The sequence below is a fragment of the Puccinia triticina genome, chromosome 16A (assembly GCF_026914185.1).
Source record: "Puccinia triticina chromosome 16A, complete sequence".
Taxonomy (NCBI): Eukaryota; Fungi; Basidiomycota; class Pucciniomycetes; order Pucciniales; family Pucciniaceae; genus Puccinia; species Puccinia triticina.
The window spans coordinates 3,851,248-3,862,976 of record NC_070573.1 but is presented as its reverse complement, the minus strand read 5'-3'; the positions used below and the strand labels follow the sequence as shown (position 1 = coordinate 3,862,976).

The 11,729-nt window shown below is 43.8% G+C and overlaps 2 protein-coding genes across 2 annotated transcripts; one reads left to right on the top strand and one right to left on the bottom strand.

The window, feature by feature from the left end:
- Positions 1-859: 859 nt before the first annotated feature.
- Positions 860-1,248, bottom strand: PtA15_16A361 (uncharacterized protein; the record flags this gene model as incomplete). The annotated part of the gene is made up of 3 exons (XM_053164043.1): positions 860-889; positions 970-1,103; positions 1,161-1,248. The coding sequence occupies 3 exons, from the start codon at positions 1,246-1,248 to the stop codon at positions 860-862; spliced, it is 252 nt and encodes an 83-aa protein (XP_053028008.1).
- Positions 1,249-4,477: 3,229 nt separating this feature from the next.
- PtA15_16A360 (uncharacterized protein) lies at positions 4,478-7,211 on the top strand (the record flags this gene model as incomplete). Its single annotated transcript, XM_053164042.1, has 5 exons — positions 4,478-4,591; positions 4,735-4,773; positions 4,851-5,000; positions 5,174-5,443; positions 7,137-7,211. 5 exons carry the CDS (start codon positions 4,478-4,480, stop codon positions 7,209-7,211), a joined length of 648 nt encoding a protein of 215 aa, XP_053028007.1.
- Positions 7,212-11,729: the final 4,518 nt, after the last annotated feature.

Here is an 11,729-nt window from a genome sequence, read left to right as displayed (position 1 = left end):
TCTGTGCTAGCACTACCTCCACGGGGCGCAAGAAAGAGCCCGCTGGGCTGTGTTGCAGTGCAGTGATTTTTAGTGTTTTGTGGGCCTTTTTTGCCGTGTAGCATTGGGGCCCATTGTTTTGGTCATCCTGGCAATGGTGGGCCAGCTATGCTAACTGTAGCGTTAGCGTGGCAGAATTCTGCTAACTTTCAGCGTAGCGTTAGCGGAATTGCGCCGTCTCCGTGCTAACGCTACGGGAACAGGGTGCGCAGCTAATTTAGCTGTCAGCGTAGCATTAGCGCAGATGCTAGCAATTGTGCTAACGCTACACACAGAGGGCGCCAAAGAGTGCGCGCTACGCTGCGCTACAGTGCTTTTCCACTAAAAGCACTGTAGCGCAGCATAGTATAGCTTAGCAACTGTAGCGTCCCGCTGACGCTAATAGAGAATTTGCACAATGTTAGCGCCGCTGAAAATTAGCACAGCGTAGGTGCGCCAACAGCGCGCTAACGCTATTGCAAATTGGCAAGCGCTTTTTGCCGCTAAGCTAACGTGTACTGCTGAAATAGTGTAGTGTAGTGTAGGGTAGCGGCCCACCGTTGATCCTGGTTTGCTTATTTGAATAAATCTACACTCAGAATGCACAACAAAAGTATTTGTTCAAGTCCCACATGTTTGGGGAAGAATATAACAAGACCTTTTGCTGTCCACATATGCGGTGCTAAGAAAAATTCCAAGTTGTTTTATCTGAGGTTTGTTGAACCAGCCAAAACACTTTCAGTCGAACTGGACTGTGGTCAAAATAGAGTGGTAAGTAATTTTATTAAGAACAAGGCCTTGAGAAACGCAAACTTACCAGTTTCTTGAAAGCAAAATCCTTCTATTTAGATTGGTATGCGTTCTTCTTGGGCTGATACATCGGTAATTTGAAGTGTGGGTGAGTACTAATCAAATTTTTGGTTGTTTAACTGGATAAAAATGGACTCTTACCATGTTTTCCCAGAAAGGATATTGGCAAGGATTCTCTATTTCGTTCTTCAACGTCTTTGGGGTGATTGTTGCCTGACTGGAAGACAGATTTGGAGTCTCGGAGGGTTTTTTGGGGGAGCCAGTTGTTCGTTCACCTGGAACTAAATCCTATAAATAACTGTAAGAAAGATTAAGAGGTGTGGAATGCTTACCGTTGGCCTTCACTGCAATGGAAACATTTGTATCAGTATTGTCTCCAAGGTTCCTCAGGTCCAGATCAATCTTGAGGTTCAGAGGCATCTTTGTTGGTTTGTAAAATCGTTAATGCTTGATGTTGTTTTTGCGTGCCGAGATCACTTTACCCTTCCGGTTGCAAGAGAATTTTTCAGAAAATATTGACGATTTAAGGCTGTATTCTGCGATTCCGGTGGAATTCACCTTATACAGCTGGGTTTTCACAGCTCTCACATGTGAATGCAGATGCCGTCTGAGGCTTCAGCGTGAGGGACTTGATGGTCAACCCACCCAACCACCGGTCAGATGACTGACGGCCTGTGTGGTTGAATTGTGGGCATCAGTTACCCAGCGTGTGTCCATCGAAGCCTGGTGGCACCTGTGCCACCCAGACAATGAGGTGCCCTCCATTTGCACCACAACATGTACGCCTTTGTTGTTGGAGCGTGTACAGGATACATAAATGATTAAAATCATACACCACAGCCACTTGTCAGGCCTGCCAGAAGCCACTTCCAATTGCTTTCTCACACACTTGCTGCTCTGGATAGCAACAGCAAATCAATTTGGTGTGTAAGCCGATATGAAGGCGGGTGGGAAGTCAACTTCCCCGCCGGACTCACATGGCCTGTCCCACCAGCAGATTTAACTGGCAAACCATGACTTCATAACTGAATTGATCGGCTGCGGTGGTTCAGCCGCTTTGAGAGCCAATCTGAGCCGATCTCAAGTTGCTTGAAATTGGCTGTGGTCTAATGCATACCAGAAAAACATACAATAGCAATATGTACATAAATGTTCAAAACATGACACCTCAGAAGTGACGTTCTGCCTGCAGCCCCACACACAGCCTCATGCCAACATTTCTTGGCATGCACATCCACTTGAAGCAGCCTGCATATGTAAATTTCATTCAAAAGTTTGATTCCTTGCTCGATGCTATTTCCTCTTCCCCCCAAATACACAAACCTAAGCAGTAGACATGAAAGATATTTTTGGAACCATTTGGAGCAGGAGATTCAAATTTTTGGCAATTGGCTTGGCATACTTATTTTCTAACCAGATTTTTATACAAGTCACCCATAACTCAATCAACATAGTGAAAGAAAAAGCGCAACAACAGCTCTCACTTCTTCCAGAATTGCAAAAGTATTTTGTCTTTTCAGCAAGCAGCATGTTTTGGGAGTTTTATATCTTCAACCTTTAGATAACTTTTGTGATGCTTCATTGAAAGTCCTTCCAATTGGAATTTTGGCTTCCACACTTTTGTACTGCTGCGCAAAAATTTGGTTCAAGCATCAAGTTCAAATCAAGAAAGAGATGAGTGATTTTTATCATGCAGCACTTGGAATTCGGGATGTGCGGTGTAAGAATGTTTCTGCTCAAGCTGTTTTCTTCAATGTTTTTGACAATTTTGAATCTGCTCACATATATATTCTCCTTTTTTTTCGCCCTTCCAGAATTTCTTTGAAGGAAACCACCAATGGAAGTGTATATAATCAATCCATCTGTGATCTCCGATCCACTCAATGTAATCATATTGCACCTTATATTTTATTGTTTTGCTTTCCAGAGCTGGGCCAGCGCCGCTATTATTCCTGCGTGTGGACACATTATCATCATTGTCACAGTTTCATTTTGCGGCCAGTCCAGCCTCTGTGGTTGAGCCCGCTGCGCCGCAACCTTGGCTACTCCCTTTCTACATCTACCAGGGCGCCGTGCGGCTCTTTACCTCTGTGCTTTGTACGGGGGAGGGTTGGTGGCCGCCGCTCAACGGACCACGCCCACCGCCGGCTACGCTCCCGGTAAACAGAAATTATGCAAATTTAGATTTTAGAGATATTTACCACATAACAACAAACATAAAAAGAAATTCAGTTTTTTTTTCTTGAGGTTCCTTCTTTGTTGTTGACACTCAGGCATCAAAAGAGCTTTCTCACAAGGGTCTGGCTGATGACAGCCTGCCCCTGCTGCCAGTCAGACATTCAGCAGCTTTCGCGGTCACCTGACAGGGTGGCTGGAAACCCCAACAGCCTGACGGCGGTGTAAAGAATCCGGAGGGTTGGGTTGCCGCAGAAGACAACCAACAGGTTGATGTTTTCGCACTCCAATTCAAATGATACAAACTGTAAATATGACATCTGTCAAGAAAAGTTCAAGTTTAAGCATTTCAAAATGCATCCCTGGGAAGGCCGTCTCAACCTTCTTGGGTTGGCTTTATACCCGCCCAAGGGAGGTTCCTAGTATACTTGACTCTTGAGATTATTGAATCGTTGAAACCTCTCATCAGCACCTCACCATCTCAGCTCAAGCATTCCTTTCAGCATGTACTACCAATGTCCTCATCTTGCCCAGTGCCAAGGACAGTTCCAGCCTTCTAAAAAGCGGTGCGGCAATTGTAGAGGATTAAACAATCATGCAGTACGAAAACACACTTCAAGCAGAAATTTACATCCATTTTGTAATTCTCGATGTCCAGTTTACAACATGGATAGTAAGTTGAACTCCGAATTTTTTCAAACTGATTTTCTGAAGAATAAAAGTTTGAATTGCTACATTTCTTTCAAAAGGTGTTTCTTTGAATTCCTTTAAATTCCAACCAATTGAAAAGCAGACCCTCCCGGATCAGCAACTGTCCACAACTTCTGGAAGGAATAATGGCCACTTGCCAAGCAAAAAACTAACTCAAGAATCGCAACCTGTTCGCCGTTCAATGAGAAATAATCAGAGATTGCAATCACCGCCCAAAATTTTGAAAAGAAAGGTTTCAAAGAAGAAAATCTCGAGAGATTTTAGTGGCGAAAAGAAAAATAGAGATGAAAGGGATGGAGGACCATCTACAAGCACGGTAAGAGGAACCTCTTTGAGATCCTGGGGTGAATATGATTTGGATATACTATTGTGACATAGATTTTATACTAATAAATACCCATTTTTGATCTCAAATAGGAAGGAAAATTATTGCGCCGGCGTTGTGGCTCATTCCCATCTACATTTTTGCTAATTGTGTTTGCCAAGGATTTTTCATCAATCAGCCTCCCCTGCGATTTTTTCTCTTTCAACCCGTTTGCACAATGAACAGCCACTTGAACTTCAGAGTTGGCATTAACATTTGTAGTCTGATCAATCATTATTGGCTGGAATTTTTTGGTGTTCACGCAGAAGTGGAATTCTGCACAAAAATATTGTTGGGTTTTGTTTTAATTGTAGTTTTTGTTACATTTGGGAATTGAGACTAAAGCCACCCAGAAATAACCCCTGTCCACTTCCGAACTGAAAGAATCCATTCTTTGGCATGGGTATCCTTAGAATGGATTCCTCCGCTCTTGGAATATCTCCTCAAGATCGGATCAAGGTATACGGCCAGTCTTGCCACACAGCTTGGAGCTTTTGGCCGCGCCAAACTACCGTCAGTCTCAGCCTCACCAACTCACTTGAGTTTGTCGCCACCTTCCTTATGTTGGCCCGGAACTCTTTCATCGGTCAGTTGGTTTTTTCCCTCCCTCATTCCGGATACATCTTCTGAATAATAACCTTTATTGTCTTCTGTAGCCGCACCTCTTGACCCAGGGTATACTTAATATGAAGCAGGTAAGCTATACATTATCTGAGAGTCAATGTCCGCTTATGAACATCGGTTCCTGCATCCTTCACAGAATTGACCTCAGCACCCGGATACATCTTGCCTCTCTCCCTCAACATACACCAGCTTGCTGCCCTACCAAGCTTTGATGGACGTCATCTCCTCGTTCTTTTACCGCGGCCGGTTCGATGACTTTCACACAACCTTTATGTCTGAAGATAACCGGGAATACAAAGTCACCATGAATGCCCGAAAATCAAAGCAAAATTGGTTATGTCATTATCGTTGAGCTTCTTGCTTAAACATTTGCATCGTAAGTCCCGCATGGCCTCTCGCATGTCAAAACTCAAGTCCGACAAGCAGGATACGGCTCACAACATCTCTCAAGAAATCCTCTGAATTTCGAAGAACATAAAAGAGATTTACTACCAATACAAAGACAAAGTTGAAGCCAAGCCTCCCTCACCAGCAAACAAAGAAACCGCTGTTGCCGTTGCCGCCCCAGCCCCAGTCACTGCCAGCTCCGGCGCGCACTCTGTCGGCTTGCTCCGCTCGGGCGTCTACCTCCCCTCATTCACCCATGCGCTCAAAGCCTTGCTCGAGATCTCCATCAGCTCGGGCTCAATCGATCCCGCCATCTGCGTTGACAATAATGGCGTGGGCCTCAATATTCGCTTGGTCAACTTGCTCGGCAGATTCGATTCCAGTCAGTGCTCCTTCTTTCATGCCCAACCAACGAATCACTGGAACTCTTTCTAAATATATATATATATATCTCTTTCTCCGGGTTGGACATTTAGATGTGTTGGTCCAGTCTCGAAGCACGACGCAATCGTCTGGAACGCAGATCTCCACGTATCCTTTGGTCCCTCAACATCAGGTCCTGGACTCGCTGGCCCATCTTTCACTGCTTGACATCTGCTCTCGACACGCAGATGCAAGCTATACCCATCAAACCCTGTTCAGAGTTCAGTCCTCACCCTCTCTCCTGCGCGCTGCCAATACGCGATGTGGAACTACTCTTGGGATGAATAGAGCTGGAGAGGGAATGGTGCTTTAATGGGCTGCCTCTCTGGGAACAAGAAAAAGAATATAAGAGTGTGGACTCTTATGGAAAGGTGTGGCTATAGAGGATTCTTGAGGTTTTTCTAAGGGTTTACTTTCTACTAATCTAATAGCAAGTTAAAGGTAATGTAAAGTCTGTCCAACCTGATATATTTGGCATAGACTTATCAAGCTTGTCCACTCTGATTTAATGGCATAAGCTAGGCTAGTGAATGGTGACCAGTGATCTGAATTACTTTGACAGGATCTGATGGGGAACAAATGAAGAGGAAAACAACCCAGTTTATATACACAAGAAAGAGCAGCCATGAGGAAACAAGGATAACCTGAAGGGAAGCATAGAACATTCTACTTCTATAGGATGAAACAGCCATGTGGTCAGAGTAGTGGGTCAAGGAGTCACATGATGGTGTAATAGTGGGTGGGGATGATGCCATCTTCTGGGGGCTTTGGTTCAATCTTCCTAGTTAGAGGAGGGGATATGTGAGACATAACAGGGGTAGAATATTCTATGATCTAAGATAGGAGTAGTTAGGCGTTTCAGGAAGTGTTTCAGGAAGAAGTCATCTAGGGATTGAAGATAGGAGTAGTTAGGTGTTTCAGGAAGCGTTTCAGGAAGTGTTTCAGGGAGAAATAATCTAGGTGGGGTTTGGGGCTATTTCTAGTATAATGTGTATCATGTTGGGTTTGGAGGGTGAAGGGTTTCAAGGTTGCTTATACATCTTTGAGCACATGGTTCTAAGGAAACACTAGAAGAAGGGGGTAAAATGTGATCTGGTAGATGTTTGAGACTAGGAAGAGGGTTTATCCAAGAGAGGGAGAGTGTGGGAAGAGGGAATACTATTATCCAGGGTATGTCCATTGAGTGGGGATGTTGAGGGGCTTGGGCTTTGCTGACAAGGGGGCCAGAGGTATGGGATTTATTCTTGAGGTGTGACAGCATTGTGATTGATGGTTGCTGGTTTTCTGGGTAGATCAGGATTGGCTTACCACAGCGACAACCCGTATCCACACAGTCCCTCCAATCCAGTATTCGATCGTATCATGTGTCCACACAGGAAGGTAAAGTCATCTTCTCTGTCCCCGCCAAAACCTCCCGCCTGCACAATCATGACACAACACGCTAATCCAGTATTCGATCGTATCACGTGTCCACACAGGAAGGCAAAGTCATCTTCTCTGTCCCCGCCAAAACCTCCCGCCGTCACAATCATGACACAACAACCACAGTCCGGGACCTCTTCCACAACGTCAGTCCTGGTCCTCTTCAATCTGATGTTGGTTGATGAGGCTCTTAAGACGTCAGATCCGCGAAAACGATCTATTGATGAAGCCGACGGGCAGACAGGGAGCACCCGCTGAGAAGCATGGAAGGCTGTAACCAGCGATTCACCGCTTGCTGTTTCGGGTGCTGAAACACTATGTACCATTATTGTTTCACAATATCTGATTTTTTATTGAAGGCAAAACCTGCGAAAACACAGTCTATCGTTTAGAGTGACGGTGTTGGGGAACCGGTTGACCCTATTGATGTCTGAAGAAAAAAGAAGGGCTCCAGCGCTGCTCTCTCTTGTAGCAGCTTGTAGCCAATTCAGGCCGATTAACCATCCACTCCTCTTATCGGTATCCCCTCCATCACGCTCCCCACCCTTGTTGAAAAAGATACTACACTCTTACTGAGAATGCATGTAACTCAACAACCCACACATCTTGATTGCCTTTACATAAATATGTAATCCGTTTCATGTGTGGAGCCGCGTATTATTCCAGAGCAAATGGTCAAATAATATTCCAGCCTGCAGCCGTGCAGATGTCTGGCAATTGTTGTCGGCGCCATTGCGCGCCCCAGGGGGCGCCCACCAACTTTCCCAGTTGCCAAACCTGCCAGACTGAGTTCCAAAGGTTGAAACAGGATTGGAAATCCTGAAAATCTATGTATCCCCAATAGGCTCCTGCGTTTGATAGGATGAGTAGCACTGGTTCACACCCAAACAGACCATTTGGTCTTGTTGGTCACTGTGTCGGATTTTGATGTGAATCCTGTGGAACTGATCTATGTAGCGTGTGAGATTTTTTGGAGGATCAGTCAGAAAATATTCTGGTTTGGCACAATGGCACCATGGGTATTGTCTCTCGGCTTTTGTAGAAAAGCCATGTGGCAGGACTGAAACAGCGGAAATGGGTACATCTTGAAAATCGCTCAAGCTCTTCACTCAGCTTCACCTATACAATCATGCCTAGACCAATACTTGTTCCATGCACCTGTGATGACTGCAAGAATTCCTCAACATATCGTGATAAAAATGGTAAATCACAACCTGGGCACTTGTGGCCAAAAACACTATACCTAAAACACCGAAAACATGATTCAAACCAATCAGCTGATCAATTAAAATCATCCTTGCAACGACAACCATCAGCTTCTCCTCATGATCCACATATATCTTCTAATCGCACCATGCCTGAAGCTCCTTCAAAGAAAATGCAAGCGGATCAAATCATGCCTTCCAAAAACCTCATAAATGACCTGGCCTTTTGTGAACCTAATTCACGTGGTGAGAAAGGCACTTTTTTAAACCTCACCAATCAACTAAGTTCTTGACTAATTTTGCTTGTACATTTACCAGATTTGGAATCAAATTCCATACCGGCGGACTTGGTTGATCCCAGTCAAGTGGATTCATTTCCGTTCCAATTTTTTGGAAATACTGAAGAAATGATTCTGAAGCATTATGATACCAGTGAGTTATTTTTTACGCATGCTAATCTGTCTTAATCATCTGTCTTAATAATTCTACACACAGGTTTTCTCAACCCAAATATTCTCCTGTCTCTGAGTATTCCAACGGACACGTTGGCTTCCATGCTTCGATCGGCCTGCCAACATTTGCTCAAGCACGCAAGTTTTGAATCTTCGGACCTAGATCTCCAAGTTCAACAAGGTATCCTGGATATAAAATCAAGTTCAGGCCGCCAACGTACCCAGTCTCTTCCTGCAAATATGTCTACGGTCTTGAAAAAATTAAAGCTTGAACCCAATACAGCAAAAAGTATCTGCTGCATGAAGTGCTATTCGATCTACCCTCTCAAGACAGAAATACAAACATGCACTTACCGAGCTACCCGTCGAAGTAAAATTTGTTCAGAACCCTTATTCTTCAGTCCACCTAATCAGAAGATACCAGCAATGAAGCCTTGTCGATTTTACACAACGTATTCTATGCTGGAATGGCTCGGGCGTTTCTTACACAGACCTGAAATTGAGGATCTTCTTGATACTTCAATTAATCAACCGAAACCAGAAAGTGGACTTCTGCAAGATGTTTGGGATTCCCCAATGTGGACCAAGCAAAAAGATCTAGACGGAACACCTTTCACCTCGAAAACAGGTCATCTGGCATTCTCCTTGGGTATTGATTGGTTTAACCCATGGGGAAACAAATTGGCAGGAAAAATGGCCTCACTTGGTGCCCTGGTTCTTGTTTGCCTTAACCTTCCACTTTCACACCGCTATTGTCCCAAAAACATCTACCTTGCGGCTATAACACCAGGTCCCAAGGAGCCAACGGTCTACCAAATCGGCAATATTCTAGAACCTCTAGTTAGCGACTTTATGGATCTCTGGAATGGTGTCAAATTTTCCAGCACCTCACGTTGTCCGAAAACTGGACGAACCATCCGAGCTATGCTTTTGCAAGTGATTTGTGACCTTCCTGCAGTGAGAAAGGTCATGGGTCTAGCTGGACACTCGTCCAAGAAAAATCTTTGCTCATTCTGCAAGATTCACCACGATGATCTTTGCTTATTTGACTCAACAGCTATGGTTCCTCGGGGGAATCAAGAATTACGGGAAGCAGCCCTGCAGTGGAAATCAGCCAAAACCAAAGTCTAACAGCAAGAGATTTTTTCTGAGTGGGGAGTTCGCTATACAGCTTTGCTGAAGCTACCATATCTTCTGCTTGTCAGTCATACAGCAGTTGAGCCAATGCACAATATTTTTCTTGGTGTTTTGAATTATCACGGGCAACGCCTCTTTGGATTCAAGCAAACTCCTGATGATTTACGTCTAAATTTCTCTAAAGATCAACCAGAGCAGCAGCAAGCCGTATTACAACAGCCCCCAGAAAAAATACTACAACAGTGGACTAACGAGACCCTTCAACTATATTGCTTCTTGTTTCGAAACTCAGAGGGCTCAGAAGGGAGTGATCTAGAGTCTGATCTAGACTACTGCCCAGAAGGAATCGATTCTAGTAGTGACTCTGACTTGGATGATTGTGCTTCAGAGTTTGAAGATTGTCAAGAAGATCCAAACCTGATTGATCCAAATCTGATATTCAATGACCTGGAAAATATGAAACTACTCCGCTCTGTCATTCAAACCATTCACCTACCTTCGTGGGTCAATCGCGTACCAATCACGATCGGTGAAGTTTCTGGGGGGAAACTCAAAGCTGATGAGTGGATTGTACTCTTCACAATCATACTTGTTCCGGTTATGGGTATTATATATAAAACTCAAACAGATCTTACCTTGGAGATGCTGCACAACTTCTTTCAACTTGTCAGTGCTGCAACAATTGTTCAACAGTCGGAAATCCGAAAATCTGACATAGGTATCCTAAGGGAGTACTTGCAGAAATACAGACAAAGCACAAAAGAAATCTTTCCCCAATTTGCACCGGTACCAAATCATCATCTCATGCTCCACATACCCGAATGCATGGCTCGATTCGGTCCAGCTTCCACTTGGACTGGCTGGGTGTTTGAGAGACTCAATGGAGATCTTAGGAATATACCAACAAACAACCAAATGCGTCAGTAAATCTTTCAATTTCCATTCAACAGTTGTATCAAGCCTTACAAATATGATCATTTTTACAGGTGTTTTGGATTTGACTCTCATCAGAAAGTATGTTACGGCCGCTAACCTGAAAGCTAGTCTTCCTATCTTATGTGAAAAACTCCCCCCATCCCTCAAAGAATCAATGCTACATCATTTGCATTCCAATCAAAAGACCGGCTCAACAATCCTTGGTGATGCAGAAAAATTTGAAGTCCCATGGTGTGGAGAAAAACTTGTCAAACTTAGCGAAGGAACAATTACACGGCTTGTAACCCAAATTTCAAGAAATCTCAAGAGGGTAATCTTTCGATCAGATGTTGCACCGGGTTGGGGATATCCCCTGAAACTTTTCAAGCACCGTAACGCCACTTACAGTCTGAATAATCAACATGTAGGGAACAGTACCATTGAATACACTGTTATTGATGATCAGAATACGAAAGAAAAATGCTATGGTAGTATATCTAACATTTTTACAATGAGATATTGTCTTGGGGCGCATAATCAACCTATCACGGAAATGTGGGTTGAAGTCGAACGATTCGAAAAGCTTAACAAATCTGATAGTACAAATAACCCCTACTCTGGGTGGCCTCACATCAAAACAGAAGTTGTTTATTCTCCACCAAAATCTGACTCAAATGGACCGCATTCTGGAATTAGAATCGACCTTCTCAAGCCTGACAGGATCCTTGGCCACTTGGCTTGCTTTGAAGCCCCGGCAGAAACATTTGGAATCAATCAGCCAGTTTTGATACTGATGGGACTTTCAAAGTATCATGTAACTAGTTGATACTGTTTCAATTTCCTTTTCAATTTATCCCCATTACACATGAGAATCCCTTATGTCAAGCATGTTGGTTGCATGCCTGCTTTATTTTGTATCTCACTCACTCACTCACTTTCTCTGCTATCATGGTCAAAATCCAACTTGCGCGCTCTCTGTTTATATCATTTTATTTTATTTTTTCTGATTTTTGTCTGCATCTTATTTCCAACATACCCATAAATAATCTATGAAGAGTCAAGTGAAAGTGAAATTGAAATTATTCT